Source organism: Echinops telfairi, unplaced genomic scaffold, assembly GCF_000313985.2.
Source record: "Echinops telfairi isolate 266 unplaced genomic scaffold, ASM31398v2 ScPeMD7_443;HRSCAF=831, whole genome shotgun sequence".
Classification (NCBI taxonomy): Eukaryota; Metazoa; Chordata; class Mammalia; order Afrosoricida; family Tenrecidae; genus Echinops; species Echinops telfairi.
This window is the reverse complement of record NW_022104341.1, coordinates 29,338,384-29,366,289: the sequence shown is the minus strand read 5'-3', so window position 1 is coordinate 29,366,289 and position 27,906 is coordinate 29,338,384. Positions and strand designations below refer to the sequence as shown.

General features: G+C 37.3%; 1 protein-coding gene across 1 annotated transcript; it reads left to right on the top strand.

The window, feature by feature from the left end:
* On the top strand, positions 1 to 26,964 carry ZNF326 (zinc finger protein 326). Its single transcript, XM_045291819.1, is given in 13 exon segments — positions 1 to 116; positions 2,758 to 2,802; positions 6,593 to 6,645; positions 6,647 to 6,715; positions 6,717 to 6,835; positions 8,806 to 9,211; positions 11,449 to 11,644; positions 15,443 to 15,554; positions 20,772 to 20,919; positions 21,382 to 21,481; positions 22,976 to 23,106; positions 24,291 to 24,386; positions 26,036 to 26,964. Coding segments are annotated over 13 exon segments (1,926 nt in total). The 5' UTR covers positions 1 to 100; the 3' UTR covers positions 26,471 to 26,964.
* The last annotated feature ends 942 nt before the right edge of the window (positions 26,965 to 27,906 follow it).

Here is a 27,906-nt window from a genome sequence, read left to right as displayed (position 1 = left end):
CTTCCCGGCTAGGCGTGTGTGGCTCTGTTGCTCGCAGGCTCTCAGCGTCAGGCAGCGTTCAGCCTAGTGCCGCCGAGGCCATCGGCTCCGAGTCTTCGCTATGGACTTCGAGGACGGTAAGCGCTGCCTCTGGCTGGTCGTCTTGGCGCTGGGAGGTGGGCTGGCCGCCGCCGGGCGGTTCTGTTAACCGTCTCAAAATGGCCGCGTGGGCTTTGTTCTGCGGGCCCGAGTCCGCTCGTCTGTCCGCTGCGAGGGCAGCTCCAGAGCCGGTCTCTTCCGAAACTTGGGTGTCCCCATTTACGGGTGCTCGGGGCCAGCCACGGGCGGCCAGGGGCCTTCAGTGCCGACCTCGGTGCGGGGAAGGACGCGCCCTGGAGGACGAGGGCCTGAGCTTGAGGGCCCGGATTCGCCCCGGCGCCCGAGCCCGGAACCCCCTCCCCCGCCGCAGCCACCGGGGCTTGCCTTCCGCACGCCGAGGAGCGACCCGGGCCTCCGTTTCCTAATTAGTTATTCCCCAATTACGGATGACTTGCCAGATTTCAAAGGCTTGCCCACCATGACGTTTCAGTTTCACTAGTTTAAGATGACTTTTAAAGGAGCCTATGAGTCGTGTATAGATAGCCGGCTGCAAAATGGAAAGCAAGTTATTTCTGGCTAGCAAACGAACACGTAGCTGCCAAATAGACCGGGTCATTAATCCCTAACTTGAAAAATACTGCTGTGAACCCGACCATCATCCTGCATTGTGCCTGGATGGGGCTTAATAGTTGCCTGAATTCTTGCACCGCAAGCAGGAAGTGCCCTTCACATTCAAGCCTGCATCGAGCTGAGTGTGCTGGACCAACACTTTAGCGGTAATGTAGTTCTTGAAGCCATTTTCGCAGGCTCACAAAGTAAAATTGTCTTAGTATTCGCCTGCTTTCTAAGCTTGCCCAACTTTTATAGGTATTGGTGTCGAGATAAAATGTCTTGTAGTGAAGGGAGAGGAGAGACTTGGGAAATGGTTTGATTAAACTGGATTGAATCCCGAATAGCCAGTTCATTGATTAACTATAACCCTGTAGCCCCACCAAAAAACAAAGCATTTGGTGAGGTATGAGTGCAGCTGGGACTGAGTAAATTATATTTTGCTCTTTGATTGGATTTCAAGTCACAAAAGGTTAAAACTGCCCAAATCAGAGTTAGACTAAAAAGGAAGGTCTGCTGTTAGCTCGAGTAGTGCAGGTGTGTACTTGGGTCATTTTGATGTATGTTGAAAGTGAATTTGAGAAGTTCATTCATTAATGTTTTTACTAGCTGGATAATGGGATCCATACTTGTTTGTCCCCATGATTCCTCATCCTCTAGGGCAGAGTAGGACTGCCTGAGGCTATACAACTTTCAAGTGACTGTCCTGGGAGTGGCTGTTGGGTTTGAACCAGGAGTGCAACATTTCACTTCCTGCCCTGTCTGGGCTCCATACTTAGGCAGTACTCCCTCTGAGAGAGCCTGGTGGCCATGGGAGACAGCCTCCCTCTCGTCTCCTGTGAGCCCATTGCCTGGATAATGTGAAAACCAATAATAAACCAGACCAAACTCAGTGCCAGCGAGTTGATCCTGACTCACTGTGACCCTATTGGATAGGGTAGAACTGCCCCTGTCGGTTTCTGAGACGACCTCTTAACAGGAAGTGAAAGTCTAGTCTTTTTCCTGCTCAGCTGGTGGTTTCCAACTGCTGACCTTGTGGTTAGCAACCCAATGTGTACCCAACCAACCCATAGTGCCCTTCGTGGAATAGAGTGGTTAAGGTCAGCAGTGTGAAACCACCAGCCACTCCTCTGCGAAAAGGTGACTTACGACTGCCAGGAAAATGGGAAAACCCACTGGGGCAGTTCTACTCCATGAGCACGATGTGCCCACAATTCTAAACAGTGTTTCCTGATAAAGTACTTCACTTACTGCCGATCCCAACCCTACTGCTATATTTGGGAAATGAAATTTGACTAACAATATATCTAAATTAGATAATTTTGTGCAAAGTGGGAGGATTCTGTTGCATCCAAATGATCATTGTATTAAATTCTCCCCTCCCAATTGTAAAATTAATGCTTTTGTATTGATGCTTATTAGTTTTGACGAGATTGCTAATGGGAGATTTTTAGGTTGCATCAACTACAATGCGCGTACATAGGTCTATACCTGTGTAGTTCTCAGATAAGAACTTGATATTTCCAGAGGACAAATGAAAAGAAGCAATTATTTTTGAACTTTTTATTTCGACTCTAGAAGTGTATCATGCAAATTGGTTTCCCATTCAGTAATTGATGCACATTGTGTTTCTTGACATTGATCACAATCCCCTCAGTGTAATAGTACCCTTCCCATTTCTTGGGTTCCTTTTTTCCATTCTTCCTTGTTATGGGACATTAAAATGAAAAACAAAAAAACAATGTTATGTAAAGTAAACTTCTAAGTGTCTTTATGTGTTATTTAATATGTAATTTAGTCTTTGTCCTTTTATTACTCTATAAATCTGTACTGGGCCCCTTTTTTTAATTCTTAGTGTATATCAACTGATATTTATATGGCCATAATTTGAATCATAATCCTGCTGCTTGGGGAAGAACAGCAGATATATTTCCTCAAATCGATAATTTTTTTGTTCCCCATTTTGCAGATAAGTTACCATAATTACATTTTAGGAATTATTTATAAGTGGGTATATAATTTGTGATATTTTATAATACTGAACTAATTCTTTGTTAAATATGTTCATAGATTATTCTCACACTGCTTGCAGAAATACTTATCAGGGTTTTAATGGTAAGTATCCTTTTTCATTCCCTGTTAAATTTGTTGAGAGGATTGCTTATCAGTGATTTCATGTCCTGTACAATAAAGAACCAATGTAAAAGCTCATTCCTTCTCATTTCAACCATTATTTTGGCTCTTGATTTTGTCACCTCTCATTGTTAATATCGTCAAACTATATTTGTATCGGGAATTAGGGAATCCAAAAAAGTTGAGTAATTTTGATCCATTTGCATCTTGGCTATTTTATTTGGATTGATTTATTCTAGAAGTTCTGACTGCATTCTGAGTGATGGGTTGTAAGAAACTGGTTGGGCTTTTTTTTTTTTTTAATCAGAGATTTTGTTAGTAATGTAGGCCAGGTGGATTATTAGCTTGGTTGTATATAGTTCTTTACTATAAGCATTTTGACCTTTCTTAAATTCTTGAGGTCACTTGCCTCCAAATGGGCTAATATTTAAAGAGGTTTCTATCTCTAGAGGATTACTTCAAGAACATAATGTTAGACTTGTGACTAGAGCTAAACAAACTCTTGAGAAGGTTGCAGGATAGAGTTAAGGCCCTGTCAGGCAGGACAGTAATACAGAAGTGACAACAGAACAAAGACATTAAAAAAATTATGAAAGAGCTGAGGGAGTGATACTAAATCAACTTGACTGCCCCAAAATTACAAACTCTGTCATATTTAATAGTATAGTTCTGATATATTCATAAAGCAGAACAATATACCAGGAAATAATACTGCTAATTTACATGTGTAATTTACTATAATTAATTTCCATTTATCTCAAAGGATTTAAACTATTTGATGTGAAATTGAAAATGGTTTAACATGTAAGTAGGAGGCCTAAAGGCGGGGGGAGCCATGTATTTTTTTGAGGAGAGATATACAATTACCAAAGGATGTTGAATTTGAATCTACAGATTAGATCAAAATCTAGAAAGCAGTTTCATTAGGTGTAAGGATTTAGGACAGTTTGGGAGATGATAAAAAATTGAGACTTTGAGAAAGCAAGGGACATTTGTAGACAAACATAATAGAAAAATAAAAACATAATAGAAAGATTAGTAAAAATGAGTCCAGTACTTAAAACTTGGGTGGCTGCAACTAGGGTTATTAACAGAAAGTACAAGTTGCAATGATAGATAGCCATGATCTGCCTTAGAGATTTATTGGAGCTGAATTAGTTATTAGAAGCTTATTTTCTTAGTAAAATGGCATGTTGCAAAAACATCTCTAGAAATTTCTATCTAATTTTTTAATTTTTGTTAATGTTTTATTTGAAGTTAAATGGATGGAACTTTCTACTCCCTCAAACAGTTGCAGTTTCAGAAACACAAATGGGAGAGACAGTTCTCCCCTACTCCAGAAAGCCACAATAGGTCAGTTGGTTTGGAGTTTAGCAGGGTAAGGGGGATGTGTGCCTATCCCACAGTTCATAAAGTACTCTTGAATCTTAATCTCAATCTCAGTACAAATGGCCCCTGGCAATGTTGATTGTGAAAGATAGTTATAGTCATGGATTGTATTTCTAGTTAAAGAAATAACACTGTATTTCTGGTTAAAGAAATCACTGCTTGATTACTCTGAGGCCTGGGTTATAATCTACATTTTATAAATGAGGAACTTTCAGGCTTATAATTTGATTTCATTTATGTAAATATTGTTTGCTGCATATCAGATATTCTAGTAGTGGGGAATACAGCTGTAAGCAAAATGGACAGATATCCAGCCCTGTGGACTTGATAGTCAAAAACAGAGGTTCCCAAACATATTTGTTCTTACTGTTCCCTTTTCAGGGTGGGGGGAAATACCAACCTCTTCCTCCCCTAATTAGAAACTTTTGTGCTGCAGTGCATAATCCACCATAAAGCATGGGTATCTGCTTTTGCAACAATACCCGTCCCCCCTCCAACCCACCCACCCAAACACACAAGGTTCCACGCCCCTGGGAGTCCACTTTGAGAACCACTGGCCTAATGGGAGGAAGTAATAAGATAAAGAAGGTGATAATGACTGCTATTGGGGAGGGGGAATCCTGTGAATATTAAAACATTTTTAAGAGTAGCTGGTGACTAAATTACTAGGTTATCTATAGGAAGATTTTAGGAAGCAAAATTAGAGTGTACATGCTAAATGACGCTAAGATAATTCCATTCCAATCTTAAAAATTTAATCCCTGAAGATAGTCATGAAACAGACTTCCTTCATTTTTTGGAAGTTGTACTTCTAATGTTTCATGTTTCCATCTTTATATCTACTTTTTATATAAATAAATGGAAAGAAAAAGAAGTATTCAGGTAGGAGGGGCAGCAGGAACAAAAGTAGAACTCAGCGCAAAATTGTGTTTCCAAGAGACTTAAAACTGTCTTGACCAGAATAGATCATGTTTGCTGAGCAGTCGGTTTTAACGCAATGTGAGAATGATGAGGGGTAGCCAGATCCTAACGTGCTCTCTGGAAAAGCTTAGAAAATGAGACTTGGAAGAGTTGATAGTGAGCATTGCAGCCTGAGGGGCTAGCAGATGAAAAAATGGTTGTATTGCTTATGTTCTAGAACCATCAAGGGGTTTGTGTAGCTGGAATGTATGAACAAGGGGGTTTAGAGATGATGAAGTTAAAAAGGTGGTGTGTAATGTAGTGTAGTGGCTCATTACAGGGCAAGGTTTTCTAACTTCTGGAATAGTGGATACCGGATGATTTTTTTTGTCGGGGCTAGATGGGCTATCCTGTGCATTGTAGGATGTTTAGTAGCATCCCTGCCCTCGACTCACTATATCCTAGCAGGGCCTTTTCCTTAGTTGTGACAACTAGAAATTTTTTTTTAGAGCCTTATAGGTTACGGTATTTCAAGGATTTGGCTTTTATTTGGAGTAAGATGGGACTGTGGCTTGTTAAAAAAAGTCCACTGTGACCCCGTGAATTGTTTGTATTAAAATATCAAATTCTGAAAACTTCAGTACCCTTATTGTGTTAAAATTTTATTTCAGTTCTTACATTGCAGGAATTTCACATTGATTTCAAGTTTTGTGGATTTAAATAATTGTCATTGTTTATAGGTAGTATTACAAATAGGGCCCAAACTATGGTTTTCCCTTTTAGAAAAAATCTTTTTTGCACTTCTTAGGAACTTTATTTCCTTTTATTTTTGATACCTTGAGACGAGTCAGATACAGAAAAACAGCACTAAGCTTCAAATGTTTTTCCTTTTGAAATTATGTAATGCTAACTTCTTGAGAATAGGGATTATGCTAATTATCGCTATGTACCCAGTTGTGCCTAGTGATGTTGACGCCAACCCATAGTAACCTTATGTTTTACCTTTTGTTTAACACTCATGAGTGCAGTGGGTGAAGTGCTTGCGGCTAATAGAAAGACCAGTGGTTCCAACCTACCGGCTGCCCTATGTTAGAAAGATGGGCAGTGCCCTGTACTGCAACTCTATCTTCTCCTGTCTTGAGTTGGGTCACTCAGTTGGAATAGACTTGAATATAGTTGGTTTTGTTTTGATTTTAGTACAGTCATCCTGTACTATACTGTCAAATAATTATTGGTTAAATTGAAAATAGTTCAAATATAGAGCCTTGTTAGTGATAGTTTCTTTGTTAGCAAATCTAGTTTTTCACGAGGTTGCCATCTATTTTCTCTGTTGTTTAGTGTGAGCTTGTTGTTTAGTGTGAGCTTGGTGTAAATATTAATGATGCGTTATCTCTGATTAAGCATAAAACAAAGCACTCGTTATACAAAGATTCCTAAAGAGAATGGTGTATTTTATGTGCTTCTTTTCTTGGTTCTTTTGTAGGAATGGATCGTGATTATGGCCCTGGATCTTATGGAGGTCAGGCATTCAAAGATCATTAATTTTAAAACTATTCTTCTGAGCACTACCCGGCGTGGGCATTATTTAATGCTTTTCTTTTTAAATTTTTATAGGGATGGATCGTGAATATGGCCATGGGTCCTATGGGGGTCAAAGATCCATGGACTCCTACCTAAACCAGTCCTATGGCATGGACAATCACGGTGGCGGTGGGGGGGGCAACAGGTAAATTGCTTAATCACTTGGCCAAGTAATTAGACAACTATGAGATTCTGGATATATTAATTTAAGTATATCTTAGGCATGTAATGATAATTGATCTTTATATGGTATTGAATGTCATGATGTTAAGTGTTTGAAGGTATTAGTGGATATAAAAATGATATCAAAATTGCTGACAAATTATTTTAGTAAAACCAAGATAAAGAAAAATACTTAATCTTTAGAAGTGAACTTTTCCCCCTCCAAAATTTAATTCCTTGTTAATCAGAATGCCCTGACCAAATTATATGAAATATGTTACTGGGGATATATTTGTGAAGCTTTAAAATTTAAAAACAGAAAAAGTTTCAAGTGTGGAGTAGCCTGTGAAGCAACAAAGCTGTTTTTGACTAGGTTGGATTCAATGGAACCAGTTTAGTAATATTTAGTGTTAGACATTTAATATAGGTATTCTTTGGATTTTAAAATGACTTGGAAGAGCAAATTGTAATAATTTAAAAAATCATATCCAGGCTGTGTATTGGCAGGTTTTGCTTACACCAAAAATACATGTGGTCTATGCAAAATACAGCATTATATTAAAGCTATCCATAATAGACCTCTGCTTATTTTAATGCAGTAGGGGTTAGATTGTATTAATATTTTAACTGTAACTCTCCATGTTAATTGAACAGCAACAAGCTTTAGAGCTGACCACATTTCAGGCAAAGGAGGTCAACTTTTCGAGAATCCTGAATATAAGCAGCACTAGCTGGGGAACACTTAATGCGTGCGCGATACGTTGAAGGGTCTGGATCCTTAATGATGGACTGGATGGTGCTGCTTTCCTTGCTTCTGCTAAGTGTGCCATTGTGGTTTTAGGGCAGAAAACAGCAATTAAAACAGTTTTATTTATGTGAGAGCTATTATGAAAACTAGTTGGAAAGAAGAATTTTATATGGACACTAGGATTCAAAAGTAAAGAATACCTTCTATTTAGTAGTCTCTAATTAATTGAAACAAAGTACATTTAAATGCTTTAATATGTCAGTGTTGCCCTATTGTAAATTTAATTGCTCTTTACTGTAGATGTGATTGCTTTTATTTCCTGTGTAATTATAAGCCTTTGTAAAACTCTGTTGTAAGATAGCAAGTTTTGTATTTCATGTTTTAGATGTGTGAAGTAAGATGATGCCCACAAGGAGACTGTACTCCCTTTTTAAAGAGTAGTTTCATGTGATAGTTACCTGGCAGGAAATCATGTTTCATATATACTTAAGGATATTATAAGTGTATTCTTTGTCATTTGCCTTGAAAGTTCATGTGCAGAGGTTTTATGTTAGTGCTCTTTTACTTGTGTGTTTATCATAGATTATTAGATTTTAACATGTTTCTAAGTGAAAAGTAACAGAGGACCAAAGTTTGGCAGTTTGTCAAATTTTAAAAACCGATAATTCCTCAAATTTTGACTACTACACATGCAGTGAAAGCTGTTTCATGATATAGATTATTTGGGATGCAAAAAGATCTGTTCTGTGTCGCAAATAGCCTACATCTGTGTAGTCTTCAATTTGTGTGTCCATAGAAAGCCAAACTGTTGCAAATCTCGTTTATATGTTGATTATAGAGATGGATTCAGAGAAAGTTTCAGTAGCTCATGAGCTTGTGCAAATGTTTCCAAGACTAGGGCTGGGCTTAAATAGTGATGGACAAATTTTCTTAATTAAATAGAAAAGCTGCTAAAAACCAGACTTTTGAAAAAGCTAAGGTTGATTGAACTCAATTCATTCCTAGAAACAGACCTCAGATAGCTTTCTATCTGGTCACTTGTTGAATTGCCCAGCCCTAATCAAGCGTGAATAGAATAGAACTGTGCAAACCAGTATGGTATAAATGAATTTTAGTTGATATTGTCAACTGATAACTTGTCTTTTGAATTGTCTAACACTAGTAAGCTTACTTTTGTTTTTTCCCTCACTGTGCAACTTTTCCAGGTTTGGACCTTATGAGTCTTACGACTCCAGGTCTTCTCTGGGTGGGCGAGATCTGTACAGATCTGGCTATGGTTATAATGAACCCGAACAAAGCCGCTTCGGAGGTAGTTATGGTGGTCGATATGAGAGCTCCTACCGGAATAGCCTTGACTCTTTCGGAGGTAGAAACCAGGGCGGGTCTAGCTGGGAAGCACCTTACTCCCGTTCAAAATTGAGGCCTGGGTTTATGGAGGACAGAGGAAGAGAGAATTACTCTTCCTACAGCAGTTTTTCTTCACCCCATATGAAGCCTGCGCCTGTAGGCTCTCGGGGGAGAGGAACGCCTGCTTATCCTGAAAATACGTTTGGAAGCAGAAACTATGATGCTTTTGGAGGACCATCAACAGGCAGAGGCCGAGGCCGAGGAGTAAGTACAACAGAATCTTTTCAGATTCTTTTCACTAGTCACTCTTTTAAACCCTTTCAAGACCATGGTGTGTGCAGTAGAATGAACACTGTTCATCCCAGTGTGTTTTGAAGTAAAATCAGAGTCATAAACATAAATTTTAGGTTACTAAAAATTTTTGTAGCACCTCAGAAAATAAGTGGCAGTGTAAGATGATTATTCATGAAGCTTTGCGAAATCTCCTTTATTAAAAGGTGTGGATGTTAGGTTTGGTCTAAAAGGGGTTAAAAGGAGTTGCATTTTTCCTTGTGAACACTAGCAGCTTTGCTGGTGGGACAGCTCTTGGATTACTGTAAAAGGTTACTGAACCAACCCTTTGAGCTTTTGAGTAGGTTAAAGGTGCAATGTATGATAAAATGCTCACACTTTACTACTAAACTGGCAACTAGAATTTCTTCCCAAGTTCCATATTTCACATTAAACACAAGAGACTTAAAAGTTGGTGGTAGTTGAGGAATATCGTTAAGCATGTTTACATGGCAAAAAAAAAAAAGGTGTGTAGTAGGTTGTAGAATGCTTTGTTTCAGTTTTGATTCTGCTAATACATCTTTTTACAAATGTAGCCTACTTATTGCACGTGGCTTTATTTTCCCTGGTGTCACTAGCTTTACTCTTGAGGAGTTACTTTTCCATGCATACAGACATGTTTGTGGCCTCTTCCTCGGAAGTAATATCTTGTAAATTGTTTCAATGCTCACTTTGCGAGTGTTTAATCTCAAGTTATGTAGTGTAAAGATTATACCCCATAATCTTAGCATGTAGGGTAAGAAAGTTTCCCAAGTAAATGTATGTAGATTGGGCTTACATAGTTTGGTTATATAAGAATATTGTGTTATCTATTTAGTCAGTGCAGAAGAAAATACTTCTCAAAAAATGTAATCAAGCACGTTTGTCCATTAGTCTGTTTCACAGGATAGTTTATATACTTGTATAGAAATTTTGTAGTAAGTTACTTTTTTATAAAATGCATTGCACCTTTAATGGATCGTTAATGAAGACTTTTCTGGTGTGACTCTATATTACCTGGAAACACTATTAAGGTCTACTAGGTTAGATAGGTGTTCCTAACTAAGCATGATACACAAATAAAAGCAACTGATATGTTTGTTGCTTTCCATCATACTTTATAATTGTAGGCCTATCAAAAATTATTAGGGCAAAGACTTTGAATTTGGAAATTGAAAACCCACCCCACTTTTAAAAATTGGAAAATATTTTTCCATACTCTGTCTTATTTAGGAAAAGGCTTTCTTTTTAAGGAAACATCAGTTATTTTGTTTCCATGATTGTCACACAGGTATTCCTTTACATTGTATTCACTACTCTTAGTCTGAATGGATTTTCTTTTCTATTAATGACTGATAGGACCTGCTTTTGTAACCCTCACTTGTACAATTCCCATTGGATCCTTCTCTTCAGACTGCTCCTCAGTCTTTGTCTCCTCAAAGTAAGGTTAGCAGAGTACATTTCTGTGGGCAGGTGGACTCTTGGTGTAGGGATTTTGCAATGACGAGAGAAGTTAAGGGACGTTGAGTCTTTGGTCGCATGACTCTTCAGCTGTACACTTTTGTTTCTGGCGCTGCTGGGGCAGAGTATGTTTCTTTATGAAAGAATGTGAATGGAACGTCCGATGCAGTTCTTTAATTTGAAGTGTGTCTTTTGGAAGTTGATGCATGGTATGCTTTAACTCCTATTTCATGCTAATGTTCCATTTAGCTTTCTCATTCCCTTTTTCAACAGGGAGAAATCTTAAATGATTTCTGAGGTTTTTTTCCTTTAAACTACAGAAATGGTCTGTGTGTGTCTTAAGTTTTAAGCCAGGTGTTAGTAAAATAAGGATTTCTTTGAAGGTCTTTGATGGGAAACCATCAATTAGGAACTCTGAAGAGGAGTTGTCAGAGAGTTGTACAAGTGGTAATATTCTTTCAGGCACATACGTTTATGATCTCAAGACATAAGGAATTATAATTAAAATGTAGGGGAGTTCCATATATGTTCTACTGGAAATGAAAATATCAATTCACTGGATTTGACTTATTTCATGTACAAAATTTTTCAGTGTGTTCAGAGTGGACATTTATAAAATTGTGGGAATTTGCAGGTGAAAATCAGTAGCTAGATAACATGTTAATTTTATATAAATTCATATTTTGACTTTGGAAAATATTCTAATATTACTTGATTTGACAAATTTACAGCATATGGGAGATTTTGGAAACGTTCATAGACCTGGAATTGTTATTGACTATCAAAACAAACCCACCAATGTGGGAGTTGGTGCTGCAAGAGGAATAAAGAGAAAAATAATGCAGCCATTTAATAAGCCCGGTGGAACCTTTATCAAGAAGCCCAAGCTAACAAAACCCGTGGAGAAGAGCCTCAGCAAATCACCCAGTAAGTCAGAAACTGAATTTCACTTACATAGCATTTTATTTTAGTATTATTACTCAATGGTTTTAAATAATTTAAGTGTATAGAGAGAAACTGACATAATTATCATTGCAAAAATGAATCTGAATCACACTTAATGGGAGATATTTAAGCACTGTGAATTTTATGTTTACTGCCCATATTTTCAGATAAAATACCCATGTTACATTAGCCATCTTGTTTCAGTTGTATTTCAATTGTAGACCATATTAAACATTTAGTTTTTTAACTGCACTTAGAATACTTAAGGATTTATTTATTGCTGTGTTAATTTTTGCATTGGAGTCTAGAGCAAGAATCAACAAACTGACCTGCATTCCATATTTAGTACTTAGCCTGAATTTGTAATGACTTTCAAATTCTTAGATTTTAATGCAGATCTCTTTCATTGGAGGTTTTCATGAAGGTGTTTGTGAAATACAGTCCGCTTTATGGAAGATTCAGGGAAGAAACTTTGATAACTCTTGAGTCAACTCCTGCACAATGGGGCTGATGCTGCCCCACCCAAGCCCTTCCTTGATTGGTTAGGGTTTGGCTGTGTGGTCCTGTAGGTTTTTACTAACTGATTTTCTTACGTAGATTGTCACGCCTTTCTTCCCAGACCACTTAGTCTGGGAGCGCTGCTGAAAGTTGTTAAAGTTCACACTTCCCCTGGCAGGGTTGGTGACTGTACATAGCACACTGGCTGTGACAGGAGACTGTGTTGCCCCTTGGGCGTGTAGAATTCCACCACCAAACCAAAAGTGTAGCAAGCCACTTACATGATTGGCATAACAATTCACAAATAAATTTATGTGTTCTATTATTGTAATCACCTACCGGTTGATATTGCAGATTGTAGTTTTTCAGACCGGAATGAAAACTGTCTTCATTCCTGTCTGAAAAACTAAGTTTCACAGTAGCATCAGAAAGAAGAGAATACTTAGGGATACATTTGGCAAGAGGAGGTATTAAAATGTATATTACGAAAACTAAAACATTGGCAAAAGAAAAGTAAAAGATCTACAAGATGGGAAAACATTTATGTTCATTTTTAAGAAGACTTAATGGTACAATGAAAGTACTATCCAAACTGACTTAGTGCAATGCTAGAATCCTAGGTGACGTTGATTCAAGCTTGACTCCCAAGTGATTTTAAAATGCATGTGGAAAAACAAGGGACCCAGAATAGCTAATTCTGCAAAAGAGCAACATAGAATTCAGACCTTTTGGCTTCAAAATTTATTATGAAATGATATTAATTAGGTGCGAGACAGTTTGTTCATAGTAGTCAAAAGGTAGAACAGGCTTACATGTCCATCAGTAGGTGAGTGGAGTGAAATGTAGTACTTAGATGTCATGGACTATTACTCTGCCGTAGAGAATGAAGTCCTGATAGATACATGGACGCTCAAACATAGATGAACCATGGAAACCGCATTTCTAGTGAAATCGGTCAGTCACAGAAAGGACAGGTTGTGTAATTCCATTTATATGAAGTACTAGGATTATAAGTGATTTCAAGAACAATTGGGAAGGACAGGGAAGAGGGCAGGGCACTTGTACGGGTCATTGAATTTCTGTGAAGGTTGATAGGAAAAGTTGGAAAGAGATAGCAGCGATGTTTGTATAACATGTTAAACATTGTAAAACCACTGAAAGTTGCATGTAAAAAATGTGAGATGCTAACTTGTTATGTTGTAAGGTGTGGCTCTTCTAGATAAAAGTTTTTTGGCCTTTATTTCCTGAGACCCGTTAGGGGCAGCACTATTTCCCTGGTCTATTTGGGAACCTATCTGGTGACTGACTGGTTGATACACCAAAACCACAAACCATTGCACTTAAAAGAAGCCGGACTCCTGCTGACTCTATAGGATAAGACTAACGGATGCTTTTTCCTGTTGAACAAAAACTAGTATACCCTAAAAATGAAGCCAGACTTTATGTGAATCGGGCTCTCACTAGCAGTTGTGATGTGGGCATCTTGAAAGATACCTGCCAAATTTTCAGGAGTTAGGGGTCTTGTCACATTGTAATATTTCAGACTATTGGTTTGGAAAATTAGGAAAAGGACTGCATTTTATTATTTAGAGATACAACGTACAATATCCAGTTTTAGCATATGAGAGTAAATGAAACCACTCCTGTTTGAGATAGTTGCATAAATGGATTTTTTTTTTACAGAGAGGGAAAACTTGGTTGGAGGTATTGAAAATTTCAAATAAAATAATACATTTAAGGCCTTATAAACTAATGAAAAATAGTATGGATATTGCATTAATATATTGGTTTTGTAACTCCTTCCCTTGTATACATTAAAAACATCCCCAGTGCTGATGAGTTGATGGCAGTTCATTGACACCCTTATGTATACATACCCCAAACCAAACCTTTTGATGTCGATTTGATTCTGACTCATACCATAGTATAATTAATTACATGGAATCTTCACTGAAGTAGACTGGGACATCTTTCTATCGTGGAGCAGCTGGTGTGTTTAACCTTAGTGCTTCCAGGTCTAATATGTCTATGTGTAACTACGGCCAAATCAAACCCACTGCTGCCAAGGCAGTTCCGACTCACGGTAATGCTGTTGGAGAGTGGAACTCGCTCCATGGGATCTCTTAAGGCTTTCAGTCTTTCAGAGAAGGCTGCCACATCTTTTTCTCAGAGTGACTGATAGATTTGAATTGTAGCTTTTTCTGTTAACCCACAATGGCTCAAGGGTTCCTTTCATGTATACTTAGTAGGTGTTTGATAAATGTTTCTTGCTACGAGAGGCTTATACTAATTCAGGAATTTTGTACTGGTGTTTTTCAATTATAATCACAAAAGATAATGTATTACAGGGAAGGATTGAGCTCACAATGAGATACCACTTCACAACCAGTAGGATAGCCATTATTTAAAAAAAGAAATGACAAGTGTTAGGTTGTAGGGAAATTGGAATCTTCACACTTCTCCAACAGGAATGTTAAATGGTGCAGCTGCTGTGAGTCATCCATAAATGAAACATAGACTTGCCATGTGACTCATAATGAGACTCCTGGCTACATAACTTCAAAAATTGAAAACACACTCAAATACTTGCACGCAGTATTTGTGGTATTCACAACAGTCAGAAGTTTGTGTTTGCTAGTAGCTAGGGGAAAGGGGATGAGGAATCTGCTTAAGGAGTATGTATGGGTGATAAAAAAGTTCTGAAACTAGCTAGTGGTGGGGTTTGACGTGAATGAAAGGAGCACCTTAAAATTGCTCATGGTAAATTTCATGTACTGCATATTTTATCTCAATAAACAAGAACTTTGAACTTCTAAAACACATCACATACCCTGCATCAAGGATTCCTAGTGGTCATCAAGATTCCATTTTTATACGGGCTTAGCATTCCCCAAGGTGTAATAAGATAGCTTTAGATGATGTGGATAAACCGTATATACTCGTATAAGCCGACCCAAATATCAGCCAAGGCACCTAACTTTACCACAAAAACTGCATTAAAAATGTGCTGAAAAACTCGGCTTATACTTAAGTAATTACATAGAGCAAAGATTGAAAAACATAGATTTAAAGACAACTGTATAATAACAAACCAAATGTGGAAACATTTTTGATTTTTCAAATAACTTATTATTTTAGAATATTTGGTAATATGAAATTCAGAGTTTTCTGGTGAACTCATTAAATCCTGATTGCCAAGTAAATTACAGATGCCTGTACTTTATGAATCGGTGATTGGCAAAAGAACGAAGAATAATTTTTACTTCTGATTTTTGTTATCAGCAAAAACTGATTCTAAAATGGAAGAAAAAGAAAAACGACGCATTGAGGCTCGTCGAGAGAAGCAAAGGCGCAGAAGAGAAAAAAATAATGAAAAATATGGAGATGGATACAGGTTTGTGCTTAATAGATAATCGAACTCATTAAAAAATAGTTCCCTAAATAATGCAAACACATCGATTGGAATGTGAAAAACTTCTTAAGAGTCAAATGAAAAGGTTTCAGCCAAGAGATAAAGCAATCGCTGATGACAAGTCAATTACCACTCCATGCCATGTGTGGCAGAGAACGTTTTGAATAGGGTTGTTTTCTTATACCCGATCACTTGGCCACCTCGTGATCTCACAGGCTGGTGTGCTTCTTCTGTGTGGGCTTTGTTGCTTCTGAGGTAGATGGCCGCTTGTTTACTTTCAAGCCTTTTAAGACTCCACACGCTATACCTTTTGATAGCCAATATAAGGCTTCATCAGAACAAAAAATCTTAATATAGTGAATGATGGGGGGAGTGCGGAGTGGAGATCCAAAGCCCATTTATAGGCCACTGGAGAATCCCCTTGCAGAGGAGTCTTGGGGAGGAGATGAGCCAATCAGGGTGCGATGTAGCAACGATGAAAAATACAACTTTCTTCTAGTTTCTAAAATCTTCCTCCCCCCACTCCCCCCACTATCATTCAAATTCTACCTTGCAAGTCTGGGGACCAGAGGATGTACACTGGTAAAGATAGGAACTGGAAACACAGGGAATCCAGGGCGGATGATCCCTTCAGGACCAGTGGTGTGAGTGACATAGAGGGAGAGTGGGTTGGAAAGGGGGAACCGATTACATGTGACCTCCTCCCTGGGGGATGGACAACCGAAAAGTGGGTGAAGGGAGACGTCGGACAGGGCAAGATATGACAAAATAATAATTTATAAATTATCAAGGGCTCATGGGGCAGGGAGGGGAAAAAAATGACCTGGTGCCAGGGGTTTGAGTGGAGAGCAAGTGTTTTGAAAATGATGAGGGCAATGAATGTACAAATGTGATTTTGTATGGATTGTGATCAGAGTTGTATGAGCCCCTAATAAAACGATTAAAAAAAAAAAACAAGCACAAAAAGAATAGAGCTTTTTTCAAATTATTTCGGGTGAAAGTTTTTGCCTGTCCCTTTATGCCTTCATTTTTGTTTTTCTGAGCAATTGTTAACTGTTGCGTCTTGTATAGGTGATTTTAAACTGTCCTTAATGGAAGAAAGACAGGGCTTTCTACTCCAGTAATGAGTTAGTTTCAGAAACCCTCATAGTTCTACCCTGCTCTTTAGGCTGGGATGTGCCAGCATTGACTCAATGGCAGTTTGGTTTAGGTACTTAATTTGGGTGGTATTTTGGAACCGATTATTGAGCCAAAAAGTATCCTCATGGTTTTGTTTCAATTCAAGATTTAAAGAGTAACTCAGGGCAATAGTGTCAGAGAATCCTTCTGTCTCAACTAGTTCAGTAGGGAGTTTTGTTTAGTTTGTTCAAATAGGAATTTGAAGCTCTTTTCCACGTTTTTCTTCCAGTCACTCCCATGTATTGTTCTGGTTTGTATGATACAGCAATGTAGCTGGACACCATTTAATAGTAGATGGAATGGGTTCCTATAGACTAGCTTCTTTTTAAAAAAAACATTTCAGTATGAAGATTTATAGAGCAGATCACCAGTTTTACATTCAGCATTATCTTTTAAGACTCCAGCCACTGTAGACAGGTTTCTTCTTTTATATCCTTCTGTCTCCTTTCCTCTGGATAAGTAGAGACCAATAATTGTGTTTTAGTTGCTTTTAAAACCCCAGGCGCCAAACTAGGTTATAAGAACGATTTTAACACTAGTTTTTAACACTAGCTTTTTTAACACTAGTTTTATGAGCTAGGTCATTTTGACACATTTTTATTTTCTCAACGAAAGTTACAGAAACTTTGTATTTACCTTCTGCTATGTATGCCGACTTTTAGCCATTTAACAAGATACATATATATCCAAATTTATTTTCTTCTAAGCCTTGTCGGCTCAAAATTCTCTGGCGTGAATCCATCTCTTTGGATACACGTCAATTTGACACAACTTAAATTGAGTATTAATCCCAGTAAGTTGATTTCATTTATGAAAAGCATTACTGTACTTCAATAGTAAATATAAACGTAGTAAGAAAGTTCTTAGAAAGTAAACATCAAATGTAAAGACAAACAATACAGATTGTCATACTGACTGACCCTAGCAACCCTTATCCATCAAACCCAGTATTTCAGATGTTCTATGATAAATATAAATTTTTATAAACATATGTAGTATTACATAGCTTCATTTACAAGTGAATAGTGAACAATTATATTGTTTTAAGGAAAATGTGGTTTATTTAACATGCCAATTTGTCACGTGTCCGTAGAGATAAGTTTATAAGAAATGTTGGTAAACCCTGTGTTAATGAGATTTGACTGAGATATTCCCATAGGACTTTCAATGACTGAGTTTTTAGAAGTAGATTTTTAGGCCTTTCTTGGTAGGGTAACCTCTGGGTAAAACTCAAAACCTCCAGTCTTTTCGTTAGAAGCCAGTTGCATTAACGACTTACACCAACAAAGAGACTGCAAAAAATAATAGCAATGTTTTGCCTTTTGATATTTGTATGCAATCACTTGAAGCCCTAATCATAATGGTAAATATCCAATGCATTATTCTTAAAAAGAAATGGAGAAAACTATGGAGTCTTGAAAGAAATTTGACCTTATAGAGATAATGATCATCTTGGATAGCAAAAGGAAATAATATACTAGATTTTCTCAATCCAGATACCAAAGAAAACTATTAAAAAAAAGTAGGTAGGTACTAGCCTTTCTAGATATTGAACTAAGAAAAAAACCATATTAGTTAAATATGCCTCGGAGGCTATCTAAGACACTAAAGCCAGTTTGTATAACATAGCTACTAGGGTCTTAACATCTTGTGAGATGCCATGCAACTATTGACCTTTTTGTATTTGGAGCAAAGGGATGAAGAAAGTCAAAGGTACAAGGAAACAATTAGTCCAAAGAACTAATAGACCACATGTCCTAGCTTCCGTGACCCCGAGACCCTAAGAACTAGATGGTGCCCAGCTACTACCAGTTTTTACTCTGAAAGGGATTACAGGAGGAGGGTCCTGGATAGGGTAGAAAAATGTGGGGGGAATGTAAAACCGAGACCAGGTGTACCTAGTCACAAGAAGACTGGTGGAACCCCCATGACTATATATGCATGGGTATTCAGGAAGTGGAAAGCTAGACAAATTGAACTACAAAGGTTGAAGAAAGGTGTCAACTTAATGACGGCATACCTTGTAGCAATACTATTAAGTATTGTCTAATAAAGCGAAGTGTTGTTTTTTTAATTAAAAATGTTAAATGGTAGTCAAAAGCATTTTCATATTTTAGAAATGTAAGGATCCCTGGTAGTGCTGCCTGGGTAAGCATTGAATTGCTAACTAACTGCAAGGTAGGTGGTTCAGACCTACCAGCCACTCTGCAGGAGAAAGATGAGGCTGTCTGTTTTCATAAAGATTCGCAGTTTAGGGAACCTTATATGAGTTGACTTGATGGCAGTGGATTTGGTTTTTGGTAGGAGCCATTTAAGCCTTAGAACCTAATGTGTTATTACTGCCTTTAAAAAGTAACAGTGATAAGTATATTAAATAATAGGGTTTTGTTGTATTCTTATGTAAATTTCATAATTACTATGCCCAGGACTGTTGTAAGGGCTACGTGTGGACTAATTTTCAAAAATCTTATCTGTGGAGATAAAAAATGTAAGACTCAAAGGAATTAAATACTTGCCCAAGGATCTATCTCTAGAGCCCACATTCCTTATCCAGGGGAACAAGTCTTATAGTATAAGGAATAAGGTAGAACATGGGCACTTAACAAAACCAGTTAGGAGACTTATCATTTACAGAAAAGGAAATAGTAAGGAGATTAAAAGGTAGAAACTAAATGAAAGAAAAAGGGAAGATTTCATCCCAGGTAGGGGCCTCCTGAGCTCTTTAGTGCAGGTATTCCTTTAGGGGAGGGTAAGGCCTATTAGTTATGCTGAAGTGGTCTGTTAGGTCGTTCATCTAAAAGCTTCAAGTGAATGAATTGTGATTGGTACTATGTCTGGCTTTGTTGATGCTACCTTAATTGTGATAACTTTGTGACAGAACAGTGTAAAAGAAGGTTTGGAATTTAATGTATCTCAAAGTTTGCTTTGGCTGTGGAGAAATCAAGAATACTGGGCTGGAGTGTAGAAGTACAAAGTGAAAAATCCCTCCCAAATCTAGAGACCAAACCTGCTTTGTGGAGTTGATTTTGACTCTTGTGTACCAACCCATGTGTTGAAGGCCAGACTGGGCCAGTAGCGTTTTCAAGGCTTTGACTTTTCAGAAGCAGGTGCTTTTGTGTGGGATTCAGTACATCATTCACAGACTCCAGTATAATGAAGTGCTACTCCAACAGGTATTTCAGTAATAGTGCTCTGGCTTAAACGCTAAATGGAAATCAGGTATCCACAGAGACACACTCACTGCCGTCCAGTTGGTTTTCAGCTCACAGTGCCGCAGTGGGTTACAAGCTGGGCTGCTGAGTGGAAGGCCAGCAGTTTCAAAGATACAGCTGCTTACTCTTGTAAAGCGTTCTTCAAGGGCAATCAAGTCCATTCCGACCCCTATCAACCTGTGCACAACAGAACAAAATACTTGCCTAGTCCTACACCGTCCTCACACTTTATCTTCTCCCTGAGCCAGTTGTTGCAGTCAAAGTGTCAGTTCATATTGTTGAGGGCCATCCTCTTTTTTGCTGCCCCTCCACTTTACCAAGTATGATGTCTTTCTCCAGGAAAGAACTCTTGACAATATGTCCAAAGTATGTGAGACAGTCTCCATCCTTGCTTCTAAGGAGCAGCACTCTGTCTGTTTTCACCCAAGACAGATTTGTTTGCCAGGGTTCTTTAAATATTCTCCAGCACTGTGATTTAAATGCATCGATTCTTCTTTACTTTATTCATTGTCCAACTTTTGTGTGCACACAAAGCATTGGAAAACACCATGACTTGGGTCAGGCACAGCTTAATCCTCGAAGTAACATCCCTCCTTTTCAAGAGCTCTTTAAAAAGGTCTTGTACTGCAGCTAAAGTCTCGTAAACCCACAGGGGCAGGTCTGCTCTGTCCTATCGTATTGCTAGGAAATCAGTCCTAAGACTGAAGAAAGTTATTTATGCTGGTACAGTTCACTTTTGTGGTATATTCCTATGTATTATTTTTAAATGAATAACAATAATTGATATGATTTTTTTTCCTTCATGTAGAACTGCATTCACATGTTCATTTTGTAAATTCCGAACCTTTGAAGAAAAAGATATTGAACTGCATCTGGAAAGCTCGTCACACCAGGCAACATTAGATCATATTCAGAAACAAACCAAATTTGACAAAGTAGTTATGGATTTTTTGCATGTAAGTAGCTGTTTTTGAAGTGAAAAGCATCTTATCTGACATTTGAATTCCTAATTTTGTTTTTCACAATATCCCTTCTTTCTCTCATTCTGTGTTTATTCACACCCCAGGATATCTTGGCAAAATTTTGTTCCTTGATTCACAGCTTTTTCTGTAATTTCCTTACCTGGTTGTCATTTGTTATTTGGAACTCAACCACCCACCTAACCTGACAAGATACTTGACTATTCCAGCTTGCTTTCATTTTTCTCTGTATGTTTAAAATGCCTTTTGAAAAGTGAATATTTTTTGTACTTCTAGCTTTTTAGGATAGTCTTTTCAGTTCAGGTTTAAGCTTTTAGAAAATAGATCTAATCTTTATGCTGTATTTCCCATGGACCCATCCTGGGGCCAAGCTAATAGTATGTACTCATGGAAACTTTGAGATTCTAGTTGATGAAATCATCCTTTTTTGTTTTCTAGGAATGTATGGTGAATAAATTCAAGAGAACATCTATTCGTAAACAACAGACAAATAGTCTAACAGAAGCAGGCAAAATAATTGATAAAGATGCTATGGAAGGTATACATTTAGACCAATTGCTTTAGAAGTCACATGTATATTTCCTATGTCATAACCTATTTCCATGTAAAGAATGCTCCCAAGAGTTTTAAAGCTCAGTCTAGTTAGTAACCTGAGTGGGTTCTCTGCAACTAAATCCTTTGACTTGTTCTTGTTCTTATGAATGCCTACCTACCCTTATCCCTTCCTACCCTTCACTACCATTTTGTCCTTCTCTTCATCCTTCTATTCTTTTTTCCTCTGCCACTCTCATCCCTTCTCGTCTTGAGAATTTTTGCTTAAATGATAAACTTCTCTCTTCTGTTTTTATTTTTCTGAGGCATGTAAGAAACAGATTGTTTTGAGGTCATTTCTGATTTATGAAAACCCTGTGTGCCATCAGAATAGAAGTGTGCTGCCTAGGGTTTGCAGTGGCTGGTAATTTGGAAGTCGGTTGCTAGGCTTTTCTTCTTAGGAGCCTCTGGATGAACTCATACCTCCAGCCCTTTAGTTAGCAGCCAGGTTGTTACCGGTTTGTACCACCTCGGCATTTCCTGAAACTTACAAACATGCTTTTATTATGAGAGTTTGGGGTGGGGGTGGAGACACACGCATACACAACTAGACACAGTTCCCGTGAAACGTCTACCTTTCCCTTTTCCTTTAAGCCACCAAATGTCTTAAGATGTAGTTTGCTCTGGTTTTTGTGGCTTCTATTACCACTTAGTACCTCACAGAAGAAACACTTTTAGTATCATCAGTCTTAATGAACCTGCTCTGACAGATGACAGCATGCATTTTGATGGGCTCTTTTGAATTATCTTATTTCTACAGTAATTTGCACCGACAACCACAATCAAATTTTTCCTTCCTTCATCTTGGAAAGTTCCTCCACACACACCTCCATCTGCCAATGCGAGAATTATAAAATTATTTTAGAAATAGTTACCTGGAAGACAGGGTGGCCACCTGATTTTGACAGGTCACAGCACCATAAACTAAGTGCAATGCTGTATTCTAATAATCTCTTTTTAAAAATAATTTCCAAGCTTCTTACCTTTTATCTAATATTGCATGTATTTAAATCCTTGTCTCTTGACAATTGTGGTAGTCTTTATCTTCAGTCCCGTATGCACTTCTTCATGATTTTATTACTTAAAGGAACTTTGAATAACTTCCCCATCACCTACAGTATGAAGTTCAAATTCGTGGAAGTTTTGATTTTACTATAAAACATTCTAATAGTTGTTTTCCTTGGTGTATTTTTGGGTTTAAGGACTTGGGAGTGTTAGAGCATGATTGTATAGCATGACTGAAATATCGTATTATTATACCTTATACTTTTTACTCTATATGTGCACATTTACACCATGTGGAAGAAAAGCTAAAAATAAACGTTATTATTCTTGAGCCTATCTTTGGGAGAAGGGTTATAGCTCATCATGGGCACTTTAGTCTGTCAGGAACAAAATCATGAGGATTATTTTTCCTTAATCATAAGAATTTCATTTTTAGGTGTTACTGCGGATGATCACATGATGCGAGTTGAGACTATTCACTGCAATGCCTGTAGTGTGTATATCCCTGCTTTACATAGTTTAATTCAGCAGCACTTAAAATCTCCCGATCATATCAAAGCTAAGCAGGTAAGTTTTCAATCTAAATAAAGGCATTAAATTATTCATCAGTACTTTATTATCTCACACCTGCCTACTTGCATCTAATTTCTCTTAATCTTAGATACCTAGTAGAAGGGTATAGAGAAGGACGTTAGCATGATTGAGATTGTAGGTTTGGGAACAGGACAGGGATTGATACTTATTTTGCATTTGTGATTATTTAAGGATTGGATTAACTAAAGCATATAAAACACTTCAAATAGTATGTGGCACCTAGTGATCATTTAGGATATTATGACTGTTAGTATTTTTTTTAAGTTGCAGTAAAATAGATTTGTTAGTGTACATATGCTTGAGAACATAATGAAATTAAAATCTTGAGTATGATTAATACACTGAAAGAAATTGTTTTCAGAATAGCTTTATTTTTAACAATTTTATGATATGTAATTCACATACCATATAATTCAGTGTTTTAAACCAACTTAAAAGAGTTGGGCAATATAATTTTTATTTTTAAGTAAATTTGTAAACTAGAATTACCAGTACCAACAATTTTTAAGGTTTTTAGTAACATATCAAAGATAAGTCTATGATTCTCTTTTATTGGCACTGTCTGCTTCTAATATTAGCTGGTTTTGTGTAGTTATTTTAAACAAAACTCACGCTCATACTACTGGAGTTCAAATATTAAATATTAAAGGTAGGAGTTTTTAATAAAGCATATATGAGTCTCTGTGTTTTGTACCGAAGTAACGCTCGCTTAGCTCAGACTTTTAGTCACATCTTCCATAGAGTCTCCCTATCTCTGTTTTGCCTCTTCTCATTTTGAAGGTTGCCACCATTTTGGCAACAGGCATTCCATATTACTACTGTTTCTTTTTTGTATAGTACAGCCCAGAGGAAGACTAGTTACTCTTGCAGTATAAAAATTATATTTTTGAAAGCATGAAAATTGCTATTTGGAATAGTTTGGGACTGGACAGGAGAGAGAAGGCAGTTCTCTAGTCTGAGGACTAGATGGTCCGTGTTGGAATATCTGAGTAATTTAGATGATGGGCATGACTCCTGTTGTTACTCTCTGGCTTCATGTCTCAGAAAATAAATCATTTAAATCAAAGGATTTGAGACATTAAATATCACTTCAATTATGTGATTTTTTTTTTTTTTTGGTCATTGCAAGTATCATCAATGCGTTCCATATTTCACAGGTGTATAAGGAACAGATAAAAAGAGAGAGTGTCTTGACTGCTACAAGTATTTTAAATAATCCAATAGTGAAAGCACGATATGAACGTTTTGTTAAGGTAAGATTTTAGGAGGGATGTTTTTGAGGTAATTTCTTAATGATAAATTTCAGTAATTAAATGATGACAAAGTAAATCATTGTTATATTCAAATGCAGAATACAACGTATTAGGCTAAGTTTTATTACATATCTGGCATATAGGGAAAACATCTTTTGCTAATTGTTGGAATTTGAAGGGGTGTAGGGTTATTGCTATTAATGGGTGATAAACTGGGGTCTCGAATGCAAGATCAAAATGCCAGCTTCATTCTTGATTATTAAGAGCAGCCGGCTTAGAGGATGTCCAGTTACTGTGCATGTCTGATATTTGACTGCTTTCCTCTTAACCTGTCATTGCTCTAGTTAGAATAGATTTCCCCTGGTTTACAACATGTTATAGGGAACAAGCTACAATATACTCCTTTTGTGGTTAAGAATACACAAAAAATGAAATAAAGGAACTAAGATATAAATTAGCCAGGTTCGTTTTTCAAGCATACCACTATCAATGGGGTGAACTGCGTAAAGGTGGTCTCACTTGGGTAGATGTGGGAGGGGGAGGGGGGGGCAGGGACTCGGTCCTAAAGGCCGCTGCAGCAGAAGCTCCCTCCTGGATCAGGACTTTTTTGTTCTCAATAAGTGCTGCAGTATTAGAATGAGATTAAAAACATGGGCCTGTGTTGTTTTTGAAACAACGTCATGGAGAAGGAGGATTCTTAGGGGAAGCCATTGTCTAACTCCCACTTGTATCAGACTTAATATGAAACTGCTCCAAGATTACCAATAATCTAATTATCAAATGTAAACTTATATAAAAATAAAGGGGCATATTATAAAGCCTTAAAAATCTATCTTCAAATACCAGCTCCAGTGTCCCCCTTTAGTTTTTTCTTACTGGTTAGACATAGTTGATTAATCAATTATTCTCAAATTTGTTGTTTTGCCAGATAATATTATCTTGAATTTTCTCTTGTACCATGTGTGTGTCTTCTGTTCAAACTTGTGCCCCATGTATAAGCATTTTAAATTGATTTTTGTCATGTTTTTTTTCTTACCTAGTGCCTTACTCCCACTCCAGTACAATTCCATTTTATGGCCTTGATTTTATCATTCATCCAATATAAGCCATTCGCAATGGCTTTTAACTTCCAGGCTTCTGAGTTCTAAACTTACGTTCATAGGTATCTGTGAGATCAACTTTAAATATTAAAATAAGATGTGATACCTAACAACAAAAAAAATGTGTGATTTCTGTGTTCAGTGAGTAAAAGATTTATGTGCCTTAAAAAATAAAAAGTATAACAAAATAGTCGGTTTTCATATCAACTTTAAAGAAATTCTGCAACGGTTGTGCATTGAATATTTTTGAAATCAAGTAAATCTTTGCATCATTCAATTTGTTTCTACCAAAGGTTCTATTTTGCTTTATTACACATATGATTTTAGAAGTTGAATTAAAGAAGGAAATTAGGTCTTTATCCAGTATGGCAGTGTAAGTTACGACTTCAGTCATTGATATATCTACGTTAGTATGAAACAGATGCTGTAAATATTCAATGGATGTCATAACATTAAAAGGCTTCAAATATTGTTTATTCTTAATCTAGCAAAATGTTCAGTGATTCAAAAGCGATTATACAAAATTTAAGTTACTTCTCATGTTTTTAGGGTGAGAACCCTTTTGAAATTCAAGATCATGCTCAAGATCAACTAGGAGATGAAGAGGAAGAAGAAAAGATTGATGAACCTATTGAAGAAGAGGACGATGAAGAGGAAGAAGAGGAGGAAGCAGAAGAAGCAGAGGAAGTGGAGGAAGTTGGAGGAGTGGAGGGAGTGGGGGAAACAGAGGGAGAGGGAGAGGTCGAAGGAGCTGGGGAAGATGAGGGGGCTGGGGAAGATGAGGGGGCTGGGGAAGATGAGGGGGCTGGGGAAGATGAGGGGGCTGGAGAAGATGAGAGAGCTGGAGAAGTAGCTGGAACTGGGGAGGTGGAGGGAGCAGGAGAAGCGGGAGGATCAGTGGAAGTCGAGGGAACACAGGAAGGAGAGGAGGAAGCAAAGGAAGAACCTGCCGACTTCCCTGTTGACCAACCTGAAGAAAATTAGATTTCAATGGAGCTTTACATTTCTTTTGTGTTCTAATGTATAAAGAGTAAGAATTTTAATAGCCTAAAAATTAATCAACACCCATGTTGCATGCATTCCACACATTAAGATTTGTTTTATATAATTTTAAAATATTTGGTATTTGTTTAATAAAGATAGGACAGTTTCAGTTTAATTTTTTTTATAGCTATAAAATTTGATCTGAAATAATTGTTTGTATAATTTTAATTATTGGTGTTAAGGATAACAGATAATGGGTTGTTAGTATATCTATTCTAATCATTTGGACTTAAATGCTGCTCTTGGGAGTAAATATTCAAGTGTGCATTGATCTTGGAATACTTAGCCTTGAGAAGATAATTGGGCAAGTATTTTGTGCTCTGAGTGTGTATTTTTTTACTGCGTTGAACATTGAATATAGTAATTTGCGTTAAGATACGCTTAAAGGCTTTTTGTGACCATGTTTCCCTTTGTAGTAATAAAAATGTTTTTTACAAAAACTTTCTCCTTCAATCAGCATTTTTTTAATGGATCATTTAATAGAATTAGTATTAAAAACAATTTTTCTATTCTTAAGACTCATGCTTATGGATGTTGAAAAAATAGATGAGACTGTTAGGCCATCTATTCATACGTAATTTATTTACATCCTGATCACTGAAAAGCAGTGCTGTTTTAAAGTACTTACTCTGGACATCATAAGAGTTTGCACTTTGGAGAAGGAGGAGATTATGATTATCAAAAAAATTTTTTTTAAAAAGCACTCATTCACTGTATAAAGTGGATGCCCCTATGAGTTTCCAAAACTAGATTTAGGGGAATGGAAAGGTCTAGTACTGACAGATTTGAACTGCAGCCGTGTTTAGTATGCCTCCAGGGTTCCCTTAAGGCACGAAGGATATCAAATTTGAAAGTATTAAATGGGTGAAGATGTGATGAGAATTTCACCGTTGCATGCAAGGCTATTAAAACTAGTTTTCAAGGGCAATGCAGGTTTATTGTGGTTAGCTGAGTTTGCATATTTTTAAACTGAAAACTTCTAGTAGGCATTTGTATGTAGTAATAGGGATTTCAGGTTAAAAGACCAAGATTAGTTGAAGATGAGTGAAATCTGGATCCTGTTTAGGAGTCTCTGGTGAACGCAGGCTTTAGAAAATCATTTTGCTTAGAAGTTAAAATTCTAATGAGCTCTCATGTCATTTAATTTTTTTTTTTAATACTAAGAATAATAGATTAATACAGATTATTTTAAAAGGGATTTAGGGACCTATTACTATTGTCCCCTATGCCAGTTTGTAGGCACTACAGTGGATTGCGTTGTATATTGGGCTGCCAACCTCAAGGTCAGTGGTTCAGAACCACCAGCCTTTTCCCTGGAGAAAGGAGTTGTCACGGGAGACCCACAGGCAGCTTTCCCTTGTGTAGAGCTGCTGTAG